This window comes from Ranitomeya imitator, chromosome 2 (assembly GCF_032444005.1).
Source record: "Ranitomeya imitator isolate aRanImi1 chromosome 2, aRanImi1.pri, whole genome shotgun sequence".
Lineage (NCBI taxonomy): Eukaryota > Metazoa > Chordata > Amphibia > Anura > Dendrobatidae > Ranitomeya > Ranitomeya imitator.
In genome coordinates, this window is record NC_091283.1 from 261,839,830 (window position 1) to 261,864,869 (window position 25,040).

The 25,040-nt window shown below is 45.9% G+C and overlaps 1 protein-coding gene across 2 annotated transcripts in view; it reads right to left on the reverse strand.

Annotated features, from left to right (window-relative positions):
* LOC138667370 (oocyte zinc finger protein XlCOF22-like) overlaps window positions 1-23,767 on the reverse strand; it is a 54,520-nt gene extending 30,753 nt beyond the window's left edge. For both annotated transcript variants that reach the window (XM_069755596.1, XM_069755595.1), the window contains exon 1: window positions 23,716-23,767. In XM_069755596.1, the coding sequence (XP_069611697.1) occupies window positions 23,716-23,742 (27 nt within the window). In that variant the 5' untranslated portion in view covers window positions 23,743-23,767. The remainder of the gene's footprint in view (window positions 1-23,715) is intronic.
* Between the last annotated feature and the right edge of the window lie 1,273 nt (window positions 23,768-25,040).

Genomic DNA, 25,040 nt, shown 5'->3' on the forward strand with positions numbered 1-25,040 from the left:
CATGTGAATCTGCACCCTACTATTCATCTGTCTCCACACCCTCCATGCACATGATAACTGCACTTGATACTTGACTATTGCACTTAAACACACGGGCTGATGAACGGATCATGCAGCTTTATATGAAAATCCCTATTTATTATAATTGCCAGACCTGAAATAACAAGCACTTTTCACCTATTGTGTCCCCCCATTTCCTTGTAGATTGTAAGCTTGCGAGCAGGGACATCACCCCTAATGTCACTGTTTAAATTGTCTTAACTTGCACTGAATTTATTGTCTGTACATGTCCCCACTTAATTGTAAAGTGCTGCGGAATTTGTTGGTGCTATATAAATAAAAATTATTATTATTAATATTATTATTATCTCCGTCTTAGAATCCTCAGTGAACATCATGATACGGTGCTGGCTGGACATCCAGGGAATAAGGCTACCGCGGATCTACTTACTCTGCGTTTTTGGTGGCCAGGTACTTATAAAGATGTTCAGGAGTATGTCGCCACCTGCAATATCTGTGCGCGTTCTAAGACTTCACATACTCGTCCATCAAGGGCTCTCCTACCTTTGGAGATTCCCAGCAGACCTTGGACTCATTTGTCAGTCGATTTTATTACGGCTCTACCTGTGTCTGCAGGGAACACTGTAATCCTGGTGGTAGTGGACAGGTTCAGTAAAATGTCTCATTTTATTGCTTTACCAGCTTTGCCTAATGCCAAAACTTTGGTGCAAATCTTCGTCAGGGAAATAATAAGACTGCATGGGATTCCTATGGATATTGTTTCTGATCGGGGGGGGTTCAGTTTATCTCCAAATTTTGGAGGGCGTTTTGCACCCGTTTGGGGATCCATTTGTCTTTTTCTTCGGTGTTTCACCCTCAGTCTAACGGGCAGACTGAACGGGTTAATCAGAATTTAGAGACATATCTTAGATGTTTTGTATCTGAGTATCAGTAGGACTGGGTGACCTACTTACCGTTGGCTGAATTTGCTGTTAATAATCGCTGTCAGGAATCAACTGGTAAGTCCCCATTTTTTGGGGCATATGGGTTTTATCCGCAGTTTAGTTCGTTCAATGGTGATCGCCCTTCTGGTTTACCGGAGGAGGAACGATTCTCTTCTTCTATTTTTACGATTTGGCAGGGGGTGATTGATAATTTGCAAAAGATGGGCTCCAAGTATAAGAATGTGGCTGATCGTAGACGTTTGGTGGGTCCGGACCTGAGTGTTGGTGACTTGGTGTGGCTGTCCTCAAGGAACATTAAGCTAAAGGTTCCATCTTGGAAATTGGGTCCCAGGTTTATTGGTCCCTATAAGATCTTAGCCGTAGTCAATACGGTAGCATTCCGCCTTGCTCTGCCGCCTACTTTTAAAATCCACAATGTGTTTCACCGTTCTCTTCTCAAAAAGTACGTGGCATCTGCAGGATCTTCACCTTTGCCACCTTCTCCTGTCATTGTCGATGGTAATCTGGAGTTCCAGATAGCCAAGGTCTTAGATTTCGTCGGTCACTTCAATACATGGTACATTGGTAGGGGTACGGTCCTGAGGAGACGATGTGGGTTCCAGCTTCCGATGTTCATGCATCCAGGATGGTTCGGGCCTTTCATGCGGCCCCCCCAGATAAACCAGGTCCTGAGGTTCCGGAGGTCCCTCATAGAAGCCGGGGTACTGTCACGGAGTTACCATGACAGAGCAGTACTAGAAGACCACGGCGTCTGACGGCTTCTGCTTCATCGCTGAGAAGAAGCACTTCTCCTGTGTATTAAAGGTGTTTTGTTTTCTTTCAGCAGGACAGGGGTTAATAGGCCATGTGGAAATTCCTGCTTTCAGCGGTGCTCGGTTAGCCACTCCTTTCTCCTATAAAAGCTAGGCTTTTCCCGTCTCCCATGACAGCACACCTGAGAGAGGGATCTGCCCAGTCGGGACAGGAAACCTACTGAAATAAAAGGGCGGTACCTCTCCCTCGCTTCAGTTGGGTTTCCTGTCCTGATGGGAACCCTTGTGCTGAATCACAGCGGTACTTTTTTATTTTTTATCGACTGTTGATTGAAGATCCACTTACCCACTCCCGTCCCGGCACTTGAAGCGCAGGCAGGACGCCTGTATGTCGGCCTTCGGGATGCTGGTAGCGCCGTCCGCAGATCCTTCAGGCTCTCGCGCACGTGCGGGCGTCGGTCCAGCGCAGTCCGGATCTCTGGAGCCATTCTGCGGCTGCCACGCCGCTCTCTCCCCCTCTGCTGGGCGACTTCCGGGTGCGCGGCTGGCGTTCAGCGCAGAGCACGCTGGGAATGGGCGTGCCTGCGTGACGTCAGAGAGGCGCACCGGATCCAAGATGGCGGCGCCCATGGATTGAAAACGGCGGTAATAATGTAAGCTTTCCGGCGGTATTCTGGAGGGGGAGAGGAGCGAAATTGGTACCGGAAGAGGCGGGGAGCACTGTGGAAAGACCCCTTATTAAGGGGGTGGCTACACAAGATCGCTGCTCATTTCGATACAATCCAGAGATGGAGGGTATGGAGCAGCAGCAGCAGCAGCAGCTATTACAGCAGCAGCAGTAAGAGCCCTTATCAGGCGATACACCTGCTCACCATCATGCTAAGAAAAACAGCCGCTCAGGTGGAAAGAGCAGCAATCGTCGGACGTCTCACGACTCTTCAGCATCCAGGAGGAATGTTCCCCGTGCTCCCAGTCCGCCTCGGAATCCGGTACCCTTTATGGTCAGCGGGTGGTGAGTGATCTACGTGAATGTCACCCTGGTGGTAATGGGCTACATTTTCTGTTTACTTGGCAGGCACCGAGGAAGGCTAGCTCCAAGACAAAGAATAAGGAATGTGCCCTCTGTAAAGTTCCATTGGCAGTCCAGTGGCAGAAAAGTCTTTGTGTAGATTGCATTCAAAAGACTATCCAGGAAGAGACCCCTGACTTTTCCTCTAGTCTTAGAGCAATAATCAGAGCCGAAGTGCAGGACTCTGTTAAAGCAGCCCTTAAGAAAAAGGGTAGTAAACACCCTGAACCAGTTTCAGCTTCTGAGGTGTCTCCTTCCTTATAGGGAACTCGGCAGCACATTGCCTGACACAAATAAAAGAAGTCATAGCGATGCTAGAGCGGTTGGGGTGGAAAATAAATCTTGCCAAGTCAAGGTTGACGCCGGAGCTAGTGCAATCTTTTCTGGGTTTAGTTCTGGACTCCAGGCGTCAGCTTTGTCTTCTACCAGAAAACAAGCAGGTCAAAATTCAAAATCTTGTAGAGTCGGCAATTCATCACCCCGTAATGACGTTGAGGAAGGCAATGTCCCTGTTGGGTTCTCTGATGTCCTGTATACCCACAATAAGATGGGCACAGTTCCATCTAAGACCGTTACAATGGGAGGTCCTGTCAGCGCAGAGGTGGTTAAAAGGGCATTTAGAGGGGAAGCTACGCCTTTCATTAGAGGTAACGGATTCCCTAAAATGGTCGGCCGTGAGAGATCATTTGACATCAGGGGTCCAGTGGATAACTCCGATAGATCAGATCATCACCACAGATGCAAGCGGTTCAGGATGGGGAGCTCATTTGGGGACACTCTCAGTTCAGGGATCTTGGTCCCAATTGGAATCTCAACAGGCATCAAACCTAAGAGAGTTATGGGCTGTAGAGAGAGCTGTAAAACATTTCCTTCCCATCCTTCAGGGTCCTCATACCAGGGTCATGTCAGACAATCACGCAGTAGTTGCATATATCAATCACCAAGGGGGGACGAGATCCCCTTCCCTGATGAAGTCAGCGTCTGTCCTCCTACAACTATCAGGTCGCCACCTACTATCCCTCTCGGCTCTCCACATAAAGGGAGTCGAGAATACGAAAGCAGACTACCTAAGTCGCAAAACACTGAAACAAGGAGAGTGGTCTTTGAATCCCCAGGTGTTTCAACAAATAGTGCAGGCTTGGGGCTTACCTGTGATAGATTTATTTGCCACCCTAAACAACAGGAAGGTAGAGCTTCTGTTCATTAGACCCAAGAGAAAAACCCTTCGCGGTAGATGCTCTCCAAATACAATGGAATTTCAGTCTCGCGTATGTGTTTCCACCAATAGCGATGATTCCGACAGTAGTAAGAAAGATCAGAATGGAGCAGGCGAGAGTAATTTTGATTGCTCCATTTTGGCCAAAGAGACCTTGGTTCTCCCTCCTGAGACAAATGTCAGTGACTGATCCATGGATTCTGCCAGAGATTCCAGACCTGCTTACTCAGGGTCCAATATGCCACTCTCAAGTGAAGGGCTTCCATCTTGCAGCCTGGAATTTGAGAGGGCATTACTGAGTAGGCAGGGTTTTTCACCAGGGTTAGTCTCCACCCTGTTGAAAAGTAGAAAACCAGTTACATCAAGGATATATGGCAGAACATGGAAAAAGTTTCTAGATTTTTCGGGGCAACCTTTGGGGGACAGAGCTCCTGTGGGTACCATTTTAGAATTTTTACAGGCGGGGTTGCAACTAGGGTTAGCGACTAATATGCTCAAGGTACAAGTGTCGGCATTAGGAGCCTTGTATAACTGTAATCTGGCCTCCAATAGATGGGTGTCCCGCTTTATAAAATCATGTAGTAGGTCTAGACCAGTGGTAATTCAGAGGGTTCCTCCATGGGATCTGAATCTGGTGTTAGAAGCTCTGACTAGTAATCCGTTTGAACCCTTGCAGGAGTCATCAATAAAAATACTTACGCTTAAGACAGTACTTCTGGTAGCGTTGACATCAGCCCATAGGGTGAGTGACTTGCAAGCCCTGTCTATCTCCCCTCCTTACACGCAGATATTTGATGACAGAGTAGTGCTCAGACCAGATCCGGCATATCTGACGAAAGTAGTACTTAAATTCCATAGAAGTCAAGAAATTGTGTTGCCCTCTTTTTGTGATAATCCCAAGAACCCAGGGGAAGAGAAATTTCATACACTTGACGTAAGGAGAGCTATTTTGCAGTATATATCTCTGACTAGTCAGTGGAGGAAGGATCAATCCCTATTTATAGTTTTCCAGGGTAGCAGGAAGGGATATGGGGTATCCAAGGGTACTATTGCTAGGTGGATTAGGGAGGCCATTTCCTTATCCTATGCTTCTAGTGGTGCCCCGATCCCTGAAGGCATCAAGGCTCACTCCACCAGAGCCGTGGCTACTTCCTGGGCAGAAAAAGCAGAGGTATCGATTGATCAAATCTGTAAGGCCGCTACCTGGTCCTCACCGTCTACCTTCTTTAGACACTACCGGCTAGATCTATCCTCCTCAACTGAACTTACCTTTGGTAGAAGGGTGCTGCAAGCGGTGGTCCCTCCCTAAGGTGTTTCTTTCTCCAAAAATCTCTCAGGTGTGCTGTCATGGGAGACGGGAAAACACCAAGGTTACTTACTGGTAGCCGGTTTTTCCGGAGCCCATGACAGCACCTGTATATTCCCTCCCTTTTTTCACCCTTTGGTGTGCACCTTTAGTTGGGTGTTTTTGTTATTATTATAATGTGGTGGTGGATTACCATGTGTACTAACCAAGGAGGCCTCGCATGCTCTGAAAACCAACTGAAGCGAGGGAGAGGTACCGCCCTTTTATTTCAGTAGGTTTCCTGTCCCGACTGGGCGGATCCCTCTCTCAGGAGTGCTGTCATGGGCTCCGGAAAAACCGGCTACCAGTAAGTAACCTTGGTGTTTCTGATCAGATCCTTGTCTGAAATTGCACTTGCTTGATAGACCTGGAGTAGTGAGGAGCTGGTGTTTGGAGAGCTGGAGGAATTTATTGTGCGACAGTTGTATGGTTTGTTCGCTTGGAATATTCCTCATCCTTACCTGCTTTATTTACCCTCCCTGTCCTTCACACCCTGGTGGATACCTTTGTTATTTGTGAGAACATATTTTGTGTGAGTGGAGTTTTCTTTTTACCCTTGTCTTTGTTCCCCTGTTTGTCGGGTTGGTGTACTGTTGTACACTGAAGCTCCTCTCTTCCCCGGGTGGGGGAGGGGGACAGACGAAGGGCAGCAGTCAGGAGATAGGGCGAGGGCGGAGGCCCCGGCATCCTCGCCATCTGAGGTATCCCGGGGAACAGGGCGAGTTAGGGCGCCCCCTAGAGCTAGGGCCAGGAAAGGTGCCCCTGGTCCCAGTTTACTCGCCAGTCCAATCGTGACATACTGTAGGAACATTATCCTGTGTGTGGTAGGATGGTGGTACTATGAGAAGATTATACTGTGTATGGCGGTACTATGGGAATATTATACTGTGTGTGGGTGGGATGGAGGTACTGTAGAAACATTATACTGTATGTGTAGGTATGGAGGTACTGTAGGAACATTATACTGTGTGTGGGGGTATGGCGCTACTATGAGAACATTATACTGTGTGTGGGTGGGATGGAGGTACTGTAAAAACATTATACTGTATGTGGGGGTATGGCGGTACTGTAGGAACATTATACTGTGTGGCGGGGGTATGGTGGTACTATGAGAACATTATACTGTGTGTGGGGGTATGGCGCTACTATGGGAACATTATACTGTGTGTGGGTGGGATGGAGGTACTGTAGGAACATTATATAGTGTGGCGGGGGGGTATGGCGGTATTATGAGAACATTATAATGTGTGTGTGGTGGGATGGAAGTACTGTAGGAATATTATACTGTGTGTGCCTAGGTCATGGAAGATAATACCAGTTGGTATAAAGACCTGCGAGTGCTGTTGCTGGGGGTTCCGAATAACCAGGTGGCAGGAGTAATTAGAGTAGTTGGAGGACGCGCAGAGCCAGAAGCGCCCCGGCCGGTGGCGTCCCTGGATGCGCGGCTGAAAAAAATGGCCGACAGTGCTCTGCAGCGTGTGACGTCACAAGGCTACGGAGCCCTGCTAGGGCAAAAAGCTAACCAACGCGTTTTGAGGGACTCTGTCCCTCTTCGTCAAGGTTACCGCCCTGTTACGATCTGGTGGTTTAGGAGCAACATGGACAAGCTCTGAAGGAGGTGGTATCTGTACTGACCGCAAACCCTGAACCTAGCAGCGCAACTAGAAATAGCCGTGGGGGGTACCTGACACTCCCTAGACCCCTCGGCACAGCCTAAGATCTAACTTCCCCTAAAGATGGAAACAGGAAACCTATCTTGCCTCTGAGAAAATCCCCAAAGGAAAGATAGCCCCCCACAAATATTGACGGTGAGAGGAGGGGAAAATAACATACGCAGAAATGAAATCAGATCTTAGCATAGGAGGCCATACTAGCTAGATAGATAGGACAGGAAAGGATACTGTGCGGTCAGTATAAAAACTACAAAAAATCCACACAGAGTTTACAAAAATCTCCACACCTGACTAAAGGTGTGGTGGGTAAATCTGCTTCCCAGACCTTCCAGCTAACAGAAATAATCCATACTGACAAGCTGGACAAAACATAGAATGCACAGAACAATAAGTCCACAACATGTGGACAGAAATGAGCAAAGCCAAGACTTATCTTTGCTGAACTGGTCAGGAAATCAAGGAAATCCAAGCAGAGATGTGAATCCAGCCAGGAAACACTGACAAGTGGCACTGGCTGAAAAGAAGAGCCAGGAATAAAAGCCGAGCAGAAAGACAATTAGTGGAAGCAGCTGCAGACTACTAAATCCAAGGAGCAGCCATACCACTTAAAACCACCGGAGGGAGCCCAAGAGCAGAACTCACAAAAGTGCCACTTACAACCACCGGAGGGAGCCCAAGAGCGGAATTCACAACAGTACCCCCCCTTGAGGAGGGGTCACCGAACTCTCACCAGAGCCCCCAGGCCGATCAGGACGAGCCAAATGAAATGCACGAACCAAATCGGCGGCATGGACATCGGAGGAAACAACCCAAGAATTATCCTCCTGGCCATAACCCTTCCACTTGACAAGATACTGAAGCCTCCGCCCCGAAAAACGAGAATCCAAAATTTTCTCAACCTCATATTCCAACTCTCCCTCAACCAACACCGGGGCAGGAGGATCAACCGAGGGAACAACGGGCACCACATATCTCTGCAACAAAGATCTATGGAAAACATTATGAATGGCAAAAGAGGCTGGAAGAGCCAAACGAAAAGACACCGGATTGATAATTTCAGAAATCTTATAAGGACCAATAAACCGAGGCTTAAACTTAGGGGAAGAAACCTTCATAGGAACATGACGAGAAGACAACCAAACCAAATCCCCCACACGAAGCCAGGGACCAACACACCGACGGCGGTTAGCAAAACGTTGAACCTTTTCCTGAGACAAAGTCAAATTGTCCACCACATGAGTCCAAATCTGCTGCAGCCTGTCCACCACAGAATCCACACAAGGACAATCAGAAGGCTAAACCTGCCCCGAAGAAAAACGAGGATGAAAACCAAAATTACAAAAGAAAGGTGAAACCAAAGTAGCCGAACTAGCCCTATTATTAAGGGCAAACTCGGCCAACGGCAAGAAAGCCACCCAATCATGCTGATCAGCAGACACAAAGCATCTCAAATAGGTTTCCAAGGTCTGATTAGTTCTCTCAGTTTGGCCATTAGTCTGAGGATGAAACGCCGAAGAAAAAGAAAAATCAATGCCCATCCTAGCACAAAAGGCCCGCCAAAACCTAGAGACAAACTGAGAACCTCTGTCAGACACAATATTCTCAGGAATGCCATGCAAACGAACCACATGCTGAAAAAACAATGGAACCAAATCAGAGGAGGAAGGCAACTTAGGCAAAGGCACCAAATGGACCATTTTAGAGAACCGGTCACAAACCACCCAGATAACAGACATCTTCTGGGAAACAGGAAGATCCGAAATAAAATCCATGGAGATATGCATCCAGGGCCTCTCAGGGACTGGCAAAGGCAAAAGCAACCCACTAGCGCAGGAACAGCAAGGCTTGGCCCGGGCGCAAGTCCCACAGGACTGCACAAAAGCACGCACATCCTGCGACAAGGAAGGCCACCAAAAGGACCTAGCAACCAAATCTCTGGTACCAAAAATCCCAGGATGACCAGCCGACACTGAACAATGAACCTCAGAAATTACCCTACTTGTCCATCTATCAGGAACAAACAGCTTCCCCACAGGACAGCGATCAGGTTTATCAGCCTGAAATTCCTGAAGCACCCGCCGCAAATCAGGGGAGATGGCAGAAAGAATCACCCCCTCCTTAAGAATGCCAACCGGCTCAAGGACTCCAGGAGAATCAGGCAAAAAACTCCTAGAGAGGGCATCAGCCTTAACATTCTTAGAACCCGGAAGATACGAGACCACAAAATCAAAACGAGAGAAAAACAGGGACCATCGAGCCTGTCTAGGGTTCAGCCGCTTGGCCGACTCGAGGTAAATCAGATTCTTATGATCAGTCAAGACCACAATGCGGTGCTTAGCTCCCTCAAGCCAATGTCGCCACTCCTCAAATGCCCACTTCATAGCCAACAACTCACGATTGCCGACGTCATAATTGCGCTCCGCAGGCGAAAACTTTCTGGAAAAAAAGCACACAGTTTCATCAAAGAACCATCAGAATTCCTCTGAGACAAAACGGCCCCTGCCCCAATCTCAGAAGCGTCAACCTCAACCTGAAAAGGAAGAGAAACATCCGGCTGACGCAACACAGGGGCAGAAGTAAATCGGCGTTTAAGCTCCCGAAAGGCCTCAACAGCCGCAGAGGACTAATTCGTCACATCAGCGCCTTTCTTCGTCAAATCAGTAAAGGGCTTAACCACACTGGAAAAGTTGGCAATGAAACGGCAATAGAAATTAGCAAAGCCCCAAAATTTCTGAAGGCTCTTCACAGATGTGGGTTGAATCCAGTCATGAATGGCTTGGACCTTCACAGGATCCATTTCCATAGGCGAGGGAGAAAAAATAAAACCCAAAAAAGAGACCTTCTGAACTCCGAATATGCACTTAGACCCCTTCACAAATAAAGCATTATCACGAAGGATCTGGAATACCATCCTGACCTGCTTCACATGAGACTCCCAATCATCGGAAAAAATCAAAATATCATCCAAATATACAACCATGAATTTATCAAGATAATTGCGGAAAATATCATGCATGAAAGATTGGAACACAGATTGAGCATTAGAGAGCCCGAATGGCATCACAAGGTATTCAAAATGGCCTTCGGGCGTATTAAATGCAGTTTTCCATTCGTCACCCTGTTTAATACGAACAAGATTATATGCCCCTCGAAGGTCAATCTTAGTAAACCACTTAGCCCCCTTAATCCGAGCAAACAAATCAGAAAGCAAAGGCAAGGGGTATTGGAATTTGACCGTGATCTTATTAAGAAGACGATAATCTATACAGGGTCTCAAGGAGCCATCCTTAGCAACAAAAAAGAAACCCGCTCCCAATGGTGACGAAGACGGCCGAATATGCCCCTTCTCCAAAGACTCCTTAACATAACTCCGCATGGCGGCATGCTCTGGCACAGACAGATTGAAAAGTCGGCCCTTAGGGAACTTGCAGCCAGGAATCAAGTTAATAGCACAATCACAGTCCCTGTGCGGTGGAAGGGAACTGGACTTGGGCTCATCAAATACATCCTGGAAATCCGACAAAATCTCAGGGACCCCAGAAGAGGGGGAAGAGGAAATTGACATCAAAGGAACGTCACTATGTACCCCTTGACAACCCCAACTAGTCACAGACATAGTTTTCCAATCCAGCACCGGATTATGTTCCTGTAACCATGGAAAACCCAGTACAACAACATCATGCAGGTTATGCAACACCAGAAAATGGCAATCTTCCTGATGTGCTGGAGCCATGTACATAGTCATCTGCGTCCAGTACTGAGGTTTATCCTTGGCCAATGGTGTAGCATCAATACCCCTCAAAGGAATAGGGCTCTGCAAAGGCTGCAAGGAAAAACCACAGCGCCTGGCGAATTCGAAGTCCATTAAGTTCAGGGCAGCGCCTGAATCCACAAATGCCATGACAGAAAAGGACGACAATGAGCAAATCAGGGTCACAGATAAGAGAAATTTAGGCTGTATAGTACTAGTGGTAACAGACCTAGCGACCCTCTTAGTACGCTTAGGGCAATCAGAAATAACATGAGCAGAATCACCACAGTAAAAACACAGCCTATTCTGACGTCTGAATTCCTGCCGTTCTGTTCTAGTTGAAATCCTATCACATTGCATAGGCTCAGGACTCTGCTCAGAGGACACTGCCATATGGTGCACAGCTTTGCGCTCGCGCAGACGCCGATCAATCTGAATGGCTAGAGACATAGATTCGCTCAAACCAGCAGGCGTAGGAAAGCCCACCATAACATCTTTAAGGGCTTCAGAAAGACCTTTTCTGAAAATTGCAGCCAGAGCCTCCTCATTCCATTTAGTGAGCACAGACCATTTTCTAAATTTCTGGCAGTATAATTCTGCCGCTTCCTGACCTTGACACAGGGCCAACAGGGTTTTTTCTGCATGATCCACAGAATTAGGTTCGTCATACAATAATCCGAGCGCTTGAAAAAATGCGTCTACATTCAATAATGCCGGATTCCCTGATTCAAGAGAAAATGCCCAGTCTTGAGGGTCACCACGCAGCAAGGATATGATGATTTTTACTTGCTGGATGGGATCACCAGAAGAACGGGGTTTCAAAGCAAAAAACAATTTGCAGTTATTTTTAAAGTTCAAAAACTTGGATCTGTCCCCAAAAAACAAATCAGGAGTAGGAATTCTAGGCTCTAAAGCCGGAGTCTGGACAACATAATCTTGGATACTCTGTATTCTTGCAGCAAGTTGATCCACACGAGAAAACAAACCCTGAACATCCATGCCAGAGCATAAATCCCGAACCACCCAGAGATCAAGAGGAAAAAAGAGACAAAACAGAGCACAGAAAAAAAATGGTTCAGAACTTTCTTTTCCTTCTTTTGAGATGCATTTAATTCATTTTTGTCCACTTGTACTGTTATGATCTGGTGGTTTAGGAGCAACATGGACAAGCTCTGAAGGAGGTGGTATCTGTACTGACCGCAAACCCTGAACCTAGCAGCGCAACTAGAAATAGCCGTGGGGGGTACCTGACACTCCCTAGACCCCTCGGCACAGCCTAAGATCTAACTTCCCCTAAAGATGGAAACAGGAAACCTATCTTGCCTCAGAGAAAATCCCCAAAGGAAAGATAGCCCCCCACAAATATTGACGGTGAGAGGAGGGGAAAATAACATACGCAGAAATGAAATCAGATCTTAGCATAGGAGGCCATACTAGGTAGATAGATAGGACAGGAAAGGATACTGTGCGGTCAGTATAAAAACTACAAAAAATCCACACAGAGTTTACAAAAATCTCCACACCTGACTAAAGGTGTGGAGGGTAAATCTGCTTCCCAGAGCTTCCAGCTAACAGAAATAATCCATACTGACAAGCTGGACAAAACATAGAATGCACAGAACAATAAGTCCACAACATGTGGACAGAAATGAGCAAAGCCAGGACTTATCTTTGCTGAACTGGTCAGGAAATCAAGGAAATCCAAGCAGAGATGTGAATCCAGCCAGGAAACATTGACAAGTGGCACTGGCTGAAGAGAAGAGCCAGGAATAAAAGCCGAGCAGAAAGACAATTAGTGGAAGCAGCTGCAGACTACTAAATCCAAGGAGCAGCCATACCACTTAAAACCACCGGAGGGAGCCCAAGAGCAGAACTCACAAAAGTGCCACTTACAACCACCGGAGGGAGCCCAAGAGTGGAATTCACAACACCGCCCCTTCCCTGCCGATTGCCATATATAGCCGTCCAAAGTAGTTATCCTGTTAACCCACGGTGTACTGGACAAAGAAAGGCTGTAACCGCATACCAATTAGTCTTAGTGCTCATTTGTATACCGGATCATATCAGCCATATACTGCATGTAATTGCTGACACCAATAGCCTATTTGAGCCAGGAACATTGATTTTAATGCTAATTTGTGTGCGATCTGACTTGCCATGTAATTATATAGTGTTATTATCCCCAATACAGTTATGCACTAGTTCTGCAATAGAAAAGAGGGATGTGTGTGGGAGCGTTCTAGAGATGTATGGAAATGCTGCAGAAAAAACGAGGGTGCCAAAAGAAATAAAAGTATTTAAAAATTGGAACTATACCGTAATTCCTTTATTAGTATTAGTAATTAAAATTAGTATTTAGAACTGAAAGTGGGTATTAGAATACGCTACTGGGAATAAAATTATTTACGCATGCAATGAACCGAATGGGCAACTAAATCTTTTATTAATAAGTAAAAAATGAAAAATAGACGTGAAAAAAAGGCATGAAAAAAATTACATATAAATATATGAAAATGAAATATAAATATAAATAGAAATAGAGTTAAAATGTGCTCATACATTTATGACCAAGTATATACGAATGCACTCATCGGTCTATCGAGCACGCTAGTCGCTAAATAAATAATGGCTAATGATAAAAGCAATTTTAATAGTAGGCTGCTTTAACCCCTTACCGGCATCGGACGTACTATACCGTCCGATGCCGGCTCCCCTGCTTTGATGCAGGGCTCCGCGGTGAGCCCGCATCAAAGCCGGGACATGTCAGCTGTTTTGAACAGCTGACATGTGCCCGTAATAGGCGCGGGCAGAATCGCGATCTGCCCGCACCTATTAACTAGTTAAATGCCGCTGTCAAACGCAGACAGCGGCATTTAACTACCGCTTCCGGCCGGGCGGCCGGAAATGACGTCATCGCCGACCCCCGTCACATGATCGGGGGTCGGCGATGCGTCTCCATTGTAACCATAGAGGTCCTTGAGACCTCTATGGTTACTGATCGCCGGTGGCTGTGAGCGCCACCTTGTGGTCGGCGCTCACAGCACACCTGCAATTCTGCTACATAGCAGCGATCTGATGATCGCTGCTATGTAGCAGAGGCGATCGGGTTGCGCCTGCTTCTAGCCTCCCATGGAGGCTATTGAAGCATGGCAAAAGTGAAAAAAAAAAGTGAAAAAAATAAAAAAAAATATAAAAGTTTAAATCACCCCCCTTTCCGCCCCAATCAAAATAAATGAATAAAAAAAAAAAAATCAAATCTACACATATTTGGTATCGCCGCGCTCAGAATCGCCCGATCTATCAACTAAAAAAAAGTATTAACTTGATCGCTAAACAACGTAGCGGGAAAAAAATTTGAAACGCCAGAATTATGTTTTTTTGGTCGCCGCGACATTGCATTTAAATGCAATAACGGGCGATCAAAAGAACGTATCTGCACCAAAATGCCATCATTAAAAATGTCATCTCGGCACGCAAAAAATAAGCCCTCAACCGACCCCAGATCACGAAAAATGGAGACGCTACGAGTATCGGGAAATGGCGCAAGTTTTTTTTTTTTGTTTTTTTTTAGCAAAGTTTGGAATTTTTTTTCACCACTTAGGTAAAAAATAACCTAGACATGTTTGGTGTCTATGAACTCGTAATGACCTGGAGAATCATAATGTCAGGTCATTTTAAGCATTTAGTGAACCTTGCAAAAAAGCCAAACAAAAAACAAGTGTGGGACTGCACTTTTTTTGCAATTTCACCGCACTTGGAATTTTTTCCCCATTTTCTAGTACACAACATGCTAAAACCAATGATGTCGTTCAAAAGTTCAACTCGTCCCGCAAAAAATAAACCCTCACATGGCCAAATTGACGGAAAAATAAAAAAGTTATGGCTCTGGGAAGGAGGGGAGCGAAAAACGAACACGGAAAAACAAAAAACCCACGGTCATGAAGGGGTTAAATACGCCCTTCCAGGCTTAAAATCTTTTTTACGTATATTTTTATCTTCATTTTTATTTTTGTCTCTTTACCTACATAGAACCAAAACAGTTTTTTGGGGTTTTCTTTAAAATAAAAAACTCCCCCAAGAATCACCCCACTACTCCAAATTAAAACGCATATAACTCCAACTCATAGTTAAGGCCCACAGGGGCCAAACTATTTAGAGTGAAAATCCATTGGGATTCGACCCTGGACATTTTCTTAAGGTAGTCTCCCCTCTTTGGTTTTGAGGAACAAAAATGGACATCCCTCAAGGACTGATTATGTTTGTCCTTAAAATGACGTGAAAGGGGGTGTGCTAAAAATCCTTTTTGTATATTTTTAAAATGCTCCTTAATCCGCTCCATTAGGCGTCGTTTGGTGCGGCCTACATATATTTTCCTACACGGGCACTGAATGAGATAAATAACCCCTGTAGAAAAACAGGATATATTTTCTTTGATTCGAAACTCCTTAGTGCCATCTGAGTCAAAGAATGTGACTTGATGAATTTTTTTAAAAGAAGTATGTAAACATCCAGAACAACCTCCGCACGGTAAAAAGCCCACATTCGAATGGTTAGATGTTTGAAAACACTTTTTGTTGATTGCCGTAGTAGGGGCTATAAGATTGCCAAGTGTTTGGACTCTTCTATATACGAACCTAGGGTGGACGGGAAGCTCACCTATCACTTTATCTTTCTGTAAAATAGGCCAGTGTTTGCGGATGATGCGAGCAAATTTATTATATCCCGCATGGAACTGTGTCACAAATGGCAAAGTGTAAACCTGTTCCGATAGGTTGCTGTTTCTTGAGTCCTTCTTAGCTGTTTGCTTAAATAAAGAACCCCTATCCGTTTGGGCCAGCTCATATTGTGTTTTCTCTAGCAGAGGCCTGGGGTACCCCTTTTCCAGAAATTTCTTGGTTAAAAAGTTGGCTTCCATGTTATAGTCCTCAATCGTTGAGCAATTGCGCCTAATCCTAGTAAATTGCACTTTTGGTATATTTGTAAGCCAACCCGGAAGGTGGCAGCTGGTGAGGTGTAAAAAACTATTAGAATCAACCGCCTTCCGGTGGCATTTAGTGCGCAATTGGTCGTTCTCCACATAGATAGTGAGATCCAAGAAATTTACCTCAACAGGACTTGTGTGGTATGTAAATTCCAGGCCATAGGAATTGTTGTTAAGCCCCAAAAGAAAGGTGCTAAGCTCAACTTGGGAGCCTTCCCATATAAAGAAAATGTCGTCAATAAACCGACGCCACATAACCAGACCAGGATGTAATTTACCCGCATTATATATGTGAGACTCCTCCCATTTGGCAACATAAACATTAGGGGCAAAACGCATGCCCATGGCGGTGCCCCATGTTTGGAGGTAATATTAGCCTTCATATCTATATATATATATAATTTTCTAAGGGTTTTTCCGTCTGTCTGTCTGTCTGTCTGTCTGTCTTTCTGTCTGTCTGTCTGTCCTGGAAATTCCGCGTCTCTGATTGGTCGAGGCCGCTAGGCCTCGACCAATCAGCGACGGGCACAGTATCGACGTAGAAATCCCGTGCCTCCGATTGGTCGAGGCCGCCAGGCCTCGACCAATCAGCGACGGGCACAGCGACGATGATGTCATAAAGGACGTAGACATCCCGCGTCTGATTGGTCGAGGCCGCTAGGCCTCGACCAATCAGCAACGGGCACAGTGACGATGATGTCATAAAGGACGTAGAAATCCCACATTTCTGATTCAGCGATGGGCACAGTCTGCCGCGAATTCTGGAATCATCATTGTCCATATACTACGGGAACATGCATATTCTAGAATACCCGATGCGTTAGAATCGGGCCACAATCTAGTATAAAATAATTGTGTTGCAAAATGAACTTGATACAGTCCACAATAAAGTGAGTCTGTTCATTTGTGTATATGTCAAGGGCCATAAGAAAGTATTCGGCCGCTTGGCAACCTTTGTCCTGATCGATGACCGTGTACAACGACCTAATGTCCAATGTACCTATTATATAATCTTTTTCCCACTTGATGGTGTCTAAAATCTGTAAGGTGTGACCCGTGTCCTTTAAATATGATGGTATCATTGTCATGCATTTCTGTAAGTGTACATCGACATATCGGGACAGGTTGGACGTTAAGCTGTTAATGCCCGATATTATGGGTCTACCAGGAGGACGAGTCATGCTCTTGTGGAGCTTAGGAATATGGTAGAATAAAGCCCTACTTGGATTCTTATTCATTATAAACTTAAATTCCTTCGTATTCAAAATTCCCATGGATTTCCCTTTTTGCGCTAAGACATTAAATTTACTAATGTAATGTGAGGTGGGATCACCCGTCAATTGCTTATAAGTCACTTGGTCTTGCAGAAGTCGAACCGATTCCTCATGGTACATGGATCGGTCGAGAACCACAATGCCACCCCTTTGTCCGCAGGCCGTACGATAATATCCTGATTGGCCTGGAGGTCTTTAATTGCCTTCTTCTCCTGACACCTGCTGGTGTAACTTTCGCATTTGCACTTTATTATTATTTTATTCAGAGTATTGTGTTTACAGTGGACACGTTGACACACAATTGTGAATCTTTGCACTCTCTTGCACTTTACTATTTTATATGCAAAAAAATGTTTATTTATGTTTATCATACGCACCATATATAACACTTTGGTTTTGTAATTGTGCACTTACATATATTTGGTGATTGTGCACTGCATATTTTTTGTTGTGACACTTTTTTTGATATTTTTGCCTAGTTGCACCCTGAGATATTTCCACATCTATTTTACATATTCTTGTGTAGTGTGCCCTCTTTTTCTTGTACCATACAGATATGCATTGTATTTATCATTTTATGTAATTTTTTGATTCTATATTACTTTTAACCTGGTATACCAATAAAAAAATAAATATATACTTTCTATACTTTGGACTTTAACCCCTTAGCGACCGCCGATACGCCTTTTAACGGCGGCCGCTAAGGGTACTTAAACCACAGCGCCGTTAATTATCGGGGCTGTGGAAAAAGTCCATAGCGCCCCCCAGAGGCCGATTTTCTCCGGGGTCTCGGCTGCCGAGGGTAGCCGAGACCCCAGAGAACATGATTCGGGGGTTTTTTAACCCACCCCGCATTTGCGATCGCCGGTAATTAACCGTTTACCGGCGATCGCAAAAAAAAAAAAAAAAAAAACGCGATCTCTTTTTAATTTCTCTGTCCTCCGATGTGATCGCACATCGGAGGACAGAGAAAAGGGGTCCCAGGTGGCCCCCCAATACTCACCTAGCTCCCCCGATGCTCCTCGTGTCTCCCGGTGGGCGCCGCCATCTTCAAAATGGCGGGCGCATGCGCAGTGCGCCCGCCGGCCGGCACCGGGAGAATCTTTGGGGTCTCGGCTGCCGGGGGTAGCCGAGACCCCAAAGAGCATGATCGGGGTCGGTATTACCGACCCCTGTTTTGCGATCGCCGGTAATTAACTGTTTACCGGCGACCGCAAAAAAAAAAAAAAAAAAGTAAAGTGTAATTCTCTGTCCTCTGATGTGATCGCACATCAGAGGACAGAGAAATAGGGGGATTCGGGGACCCTACAATACTCACCTGTGTCCCTGGATCCTCTTGCTGCTCCTCCTGGCCGCCGGCAGAAGAACATGGCGGACACATGCCCAGTGCGCCCGCCATCTGTCTCCATCTGCTGGCCGGCAGGAGAACAACAGTTGGGGCTAAAATTAGGGTTAGGGTTAGGGTTAGGGGTAGGGTTAGGGGTAGGGTTAGGGATAGGGGTAGGGTTAGGGGTAGGGTTAGGGGTAGGGTTAGGTTAGGGTTAGGGTTAGGGGTAGGGTTAGGTTAGGGTTAGGGGTAGGGTTAGGGGTAGGGTTAGGGGTAGGGTTAGGTTAGGGTTAGAGGTAGGGTTAGGTTAGGGGTAGGGTTAGGGCTAGGGTTAGGGCTAGGGTTGGGGCTAAATATAGGGTTTGGGTTGGGGCTAAATTTAGGGTTAGGGTTGGGGCTAAATTTAGGGTTAGGCTTCTTTCACACTTACGTCGGTACGGGGCCGTCGCAATGCGTCGGCCCGACATACCGACGCACGTTGTGAAAATTGTGCACAACGTGGGCAGCAGCTGTAGTTTTTCAACGCATCCGCTGCCCAATCTATGTCCTGGGGAGGAGGGGGCGGAGTTACGGCCACGCATGCGCGGTCAGAAATGGCGGATGCGACGTACAAAAAAACGTTTCATTGAACGTTTTTTTGTGCCGATGCTCCACCAAAACACAACTGATCCAGTGCACGACGGACGCGACGTGTGGCCATCCGTCACGATCCGTCGGCAATACAAGTCTATGGGCAAAAAACGCATCCTGCGGGCACATTTGCAGGATCCGTTTCTTGTCCAAAACGACGGATTGCGACGGAATGCCAAACGACGCAAGTGTGAAAGTAGCCTTAGGGCTAGGGTTAGGGTTGGGGCTAAAGTTAGGGCTAGGGTTGGGGCTAAAGTTAGGGTTAGAGCTGGGATTAGGGTTAGGGTTTGGATTAGGGTTGGTATTAGGGTTAGGGTTGGCATTAGGGTTACGCTTGGGATTAGGGTTAGGTTTCGGATTAGGGTTAAGGTTAGGGTTGTGATTAGGGGTGTATTGGGATTAGGGTTAGGTTTGAGGTTAGGGTTGAGATTAGGATTAGGGGTGTGTTGGATTTAGAGTTTTGATTAGGGTTAGGGTTGACATTAGGGTTGTTTTGGGGTAAGGGTTGTGATTATGGTTAGGGTTAGTGATTAGGATTATGGATCAGGTTGGGATTAGGGTTAGGGGTGTGTTGGGGTTAGGGTTGGAGCTAGAATTGGGGGGTTTCCACTGTTTAGGTACATCAGGGGGTCTCCAAACACGATAGCCAATTTTGCGCTCAAAAAGTCAAATGGTGCTCCCTCCCTTCTGAGCTCTGCCGTGCGCCCAAACAGTGGGTTACCCCCACATATGGGGCATCAGCGTACTCGGGATAAATTGGACAACAACTTCTGGGGTCCAATTTCTCTTGTTACCCTTGTGAAAATAAAAACTTGGGGGCTACAAAATCTTTTTTGTGAAAAATTTTTTTTTTTTTATTTTCACGACTCTGCATTCTAAACTTCTGTGAAGCACTTGGGCATTCAAAGTTCTCACCACACATCTAGATAAGTTCCTTGGGGGGTCTAGTTTCCAAAATGGGGTCACTTGTGGGGGGTTACTACAGTTTAGGTACATCAGGGGCTCTGCAATCGCAACATAATGCCCACAGACCATTCTATCAAAGTCTGCATTCCAAAAAGGCGCTCCTTCCCTTCCGAGCTCTGCCGTGCGCCCAAACAGTGGTTTACCCCCACATATGGCGCATTAGCGTACTCGGGATAAATTGGACAACAACTATTGCAGTCCAATTTCTCCTGTTACCCTTGTGAAAATAAAAACTTGGGGGCAACAATATCTTTTTTGTGGAAAAAAAAATATTTTTTGTTTTCACGACTCTGCATTCTAAACTTCTCTGAAGCACTTGGGCATTCAAAGTTCTCACCGCGCATCTAGATAAGTTCCTTGGCGGGTCTAGTTTCCAAAATGGGGTCACTTGTGGAGGGTTTCTACTGGTTAGGTACATCAGGGGCTCTGCAAACGCAACATAATACCCGCAGACCATTCTATCAAAGTCTGCATTCCAAAACGGCGCTCCTTCCTTCCGAGCTCTGCCGTGCGCCCAAACAGTGGTTTACCCTCACATATGGGGTACCAGCATACTCAGGACAAATTGGACAACAACTTTTGGGGTCCAATTTCTCTTGTTACCCTTGTGAAAATAAAAACTTGGGGGCTAAAAAATCTTTTTTGTGGAAAAAAAAAATATTTTTTATTTTCACGGCTCTGCATTATAAACTTCTGTGAAGCACTTGGGCATTCAAGGTTCTCACCACACATCTAGATAAGTTCCATGGGGGGTCTAGTTTCCAAAATGGGGTCACTTGTGGGGGATTTCTACTGTTTAGGCACATCAGGGGCTCTCCAAACGCGACATGGCGTCCGATCTCAATTCCAGCCAATTCTACATTGAAAAAGTAAAACGGCACTCTTTCTCTTCTAAGCTCTGCGGTGCGCCCAAATAGTGGTTTACCCCCACATATTGGGAATCGACGTACTCAGGAGAAATTGCACAACAACTTTAGTGGTCTAATTTCTCCTGTTACCCTTGTGAAAATATAAATTTGTGGGCAAAAAGATCATTTTTGTAGAAAAAATGCAATTTTTTTTTTCACGGCTCTACGTTATAAACTTCTGTGAAGCACATGGGGGTTCAAAGTGCTCGCCACACATCTAGATAAGTTCCTTAAGGGGTCTAGTTTCCAAAATGGTGTCACTTGTGGGGGGTTTCCACTGTTTAGGCACATCAGGGGCTCTCCAAACGCGACATGGCGTCCAATCTCAATTCCAGCCAATTCAACATTGAAAAAGTAAAACGGCGCTCCTTCACTTCCAAGCTCTGCGGTGCGCCCAAACAGTGGTTTACCTTCACATATGGGGTATCGACGTATTCATGAGAAATCGCACAACAACTTTTGTGGTCTAATTTCTCCTGTTACCCTTGTGAAAATAAGAATTTGTGGGCGAAAATATCATTTTTGTGTAAACAAAAGCGATTTTTTATTTTCACGGCTCTACGTTATAAACTTCTGTGAAGAACTTGGGGGTTCAAAGTGCTCACCACACATCTAGATAAGTTCCTTAAGGGGTCTAGTTTCCAAAATGGTGTCACTTGTGGGGAGTTTCCACTGTTTAGGCACATCAGGGGCTCTCTAAACGTGACATGGCGTCCGATCTCAATTCCAGCCAATTCTGCATTGAAAAAGTCAAACGGCGCTCCTTCACTTCTAAGTTCTGCGCTGCGCCCAAAAAGTGGTTTACCCCCACATATGGGGTATTGGCGTATTCAGGAGAAATTGCATAACAAAATTTATGGTTACATTTCTGTTTTTACACTTGTGAAAATAAAAAAAATGGTTCTGAATTAAGATGTTTGCAAAAAAAAGTTAAATGTTCATTTTTTCCTTCCACATTGTTTCCGTTCCTGTGAAGCACGCAAAGGGTTAATAAACTTCTTGAATGTGGTTTTGAGAACCTTGAGGGGTGTAGTTTTTAGAATAGTGTCACACTTCATTATTTTCTATCATATAGACCCCTCAAAATGACTTCAAATGTGATGTGGTCCCTAAAAAAAAATGGTGTTGTAAAAATGAGAAATTGCTGGTCAACTTTTAACCCTTATAACTCCCTAACAAAAAAAAATTTTGTTTCCAAAATTGTGCTGATGTAAAGTAGACATGTGGGAAATGTTATTTATTAACTATTTTTCATGACATATCTCTCTCTCTCTCTCTCTCTTTAAGGGCATAAAAATACAAAGTTTGAAAATTGCAAAATTTTAAAAATTTTCGCCATATTTCCGTTTTTTTCATAAATAATCGCAAGTAATATCGAACAAATGTTACCACTAACATGAAGTACAATATGTCACGAAAAAACTGATCTCAGAATCAGCGGGATCCGTTGAAGCGTTCCAGAGTTATAACCTCATAAAGTGACAGTGGTCAGAATTGCAAAAATTGGCCTGGTCATTAAGTACCAAATTGGCTCTGTCACTAAGGGGTTAAGTTGGCTTTTGTTCTTGTGTTTCTATGTGCGTGTGTGTGGGGGTATAGCGGTACTATAGGAACATTATACTGTGTGTGGGGGTATGGCGGTACTGTGAGAACATTATACTGTGTGTGGGGGGTATGGCGGTACTATGAGAACATTATACTGTGTGTGAGGGTATAGCGGTACTGTGAGAACATTATACTGTGTGTGGGGGTATGGTGGTACTATGAGAAGATTATACTGTGTGTGGGGTTATGGTGGTACTATGAGAACATTATACTGTGTGTAGGGGTATGGCGGTACTATGAGAACATTATACAGTGTGTGGGGGTATGGCGGTACTATGAGAACATTATACTGTGTGGTGGGATGGCAGTACTATGAGAAGATTATACTGTGTGTGGTGGGATGGAGGTACTGTAGGAACATTATACTGTGTGTGGGGGTATGGTGGTATTGTGAGAACATTATACTGTGTGTGGGGGTATGGCGGTACTATGAGAACATTATACTGTGTGGGGGGGTATGGCGGTACTGTAGGAACATTATACTGTGTGTGGGGGTATGGTGGTATTGTGAGAACATTATACTGTGTGTGGTGGTATGGCGGTACTATGAGAACATTATACTGTGTGTGGAGGTATGGCGGTACTATGAGAACATTATACTGTGTGTTGGGGTATGGCGGTATGGCAGTAGTGTGAAAATACCTTTTTTACGAGAGATGCCAGTACTGTGGAAACATTATACTGTGTGAGCGCCATCATATATATTACATAAGGGCTGTAAAAAGGAGAGTCATAAAAAAGACTCCTCAGGGCTGTGCTGCATTTGTACAGACTGCTATCTGCCATCCAGACGGGACCATGTGACATCAATGGGAAGAGGGAGGGTTTCCGGAGGGAAGAGTCTAGAGGGTGCACCTGGTCAGGAGACCTTGATGATGCAGTTACTGATATTATAAAGGCCAGAGCCCCAAAGGCAGAACAGATTTGGCGCCAAGAAAAGGAAAGGGGTGCGGGGAAGAATCTGAGGTACCAGCTCATGGTAAAGTGCCCGAGGCAGCTGGGTGTGGGGCAGAACCTGCTTACAGGGCATAATGGGGGCATTACACTGTGTGGGGCCAAGAAAGGGGCCCTGTACTAGGAGAACAATCCGCTCCCTCACTTCCTGTCCTCCATAGTTGGCTCGTATGTATCTATTACAGGAAACAGAACAACAACATTATGATTCTTATAAAGTGGCAACAACAACCCCAAAAGAGTCTCAGTGCAGAAGGGGTTAATGTCCCTGCGCTCAGTAATGGGGAATCTCCACATACCTCCACCTGCAGAGCCGCACTCCACATATATGGCTGCTCTGTGCGCACAGGACCTGTGATGAGGTCACAGGAGGGAGGAGTCAGGGGTCACGTGATCCGCAGTGAAGACGCTACATGGAGGCTTCTCAGTAATGCCGTAGCCATGTTGGTTGTGGCAGTACAGTGATTGGCTGGCCGCACAGCATCATCGGGTCTATAAGAGACCTGGCCCCGTCCTGCTTGTCACATTCAGCTCCGGATTCAGACAGTGTAGGGAGAGCTTCTGCCGAGATCGGGTCAGATGTGGGGGGTTTTCAGTTAGTGAGGGTCTACCATCATAGAATCCACAAATCCAGCTAACCCAACAGTCCTTCTAAGGACTAATTCCGGAGTATATAGATGTTCGGGTTGGCGGAACGCATCAAATATATTGTTTATTAAAAGGAATTGGTGCGTTCGCAACCCGGGATCCACCGTGCAGGAAAGTACCTGCTGCTAAATAATGGCGGCTCTATATGGCGGTATATACCAACTCTGTTAGCTTCACAGAGTAACCGCGAGAGGTGAGCTCTGTGCCCTGTTAGACTTTCACAGAGGCACAGGCCAACTACCCAGATGTGAGCAGTGAGTGGTCATGCATGCATACTCAATCTCCTCGCCGGAGGAGCCAGCATTCTAGGGGCTTATTTCAGCCGGGTCCCTGAACACACTTATACACAATCTCCTCGCCGGAGGTGCCAGCATTCTAGGGGCTTATTTCAGCCGGGTCCCTGAACACATACAAACACATGACCACATTGGCGCAAAGCATATAGCAAAAGACGATACTAGCGCATGGCCGTGTGGTCATTCGCAGTTTATATAGTTGCAGCACAGGAAGCTGCTACTGAAGTTTTTTGCCCTTTCAGGACCTTCCAGAACGACCAATGGAAAGTGCTGCAGTACCTGAGCATGTTTTGCCCTTTCAGGACCTTCCAGAAGGACCAATGGAATGTACTGCAGCACCTGAGCATGTGACCGAACATGTGGCGCTCGACCTCCAATGGGAAACCCTGCCCTGGGCATGCTCAGTGTGAGTAAACAAGGACTTAGTCCCAGAGAGGCTCGCTCGCCGCAGATCAGTGCAGGGTACCATAGGAAAGCCAGAAAAGGCAGTAGTGACCCTATGCACCGAATCAGCCCCAGCGAGACGCTGGGAGCGACGTCTCCGCTGAGCAGAGCCCACTGCGGCCGATACCGAATGGGAGACCGCAGCAGACACGGATCGAGATTCCCCCTGTGCAGCAGAGGAAACTTGACTCCTAACATTACCCCCCCCTCCTAGGGCCCCCCCCTCCTTGAGCCTC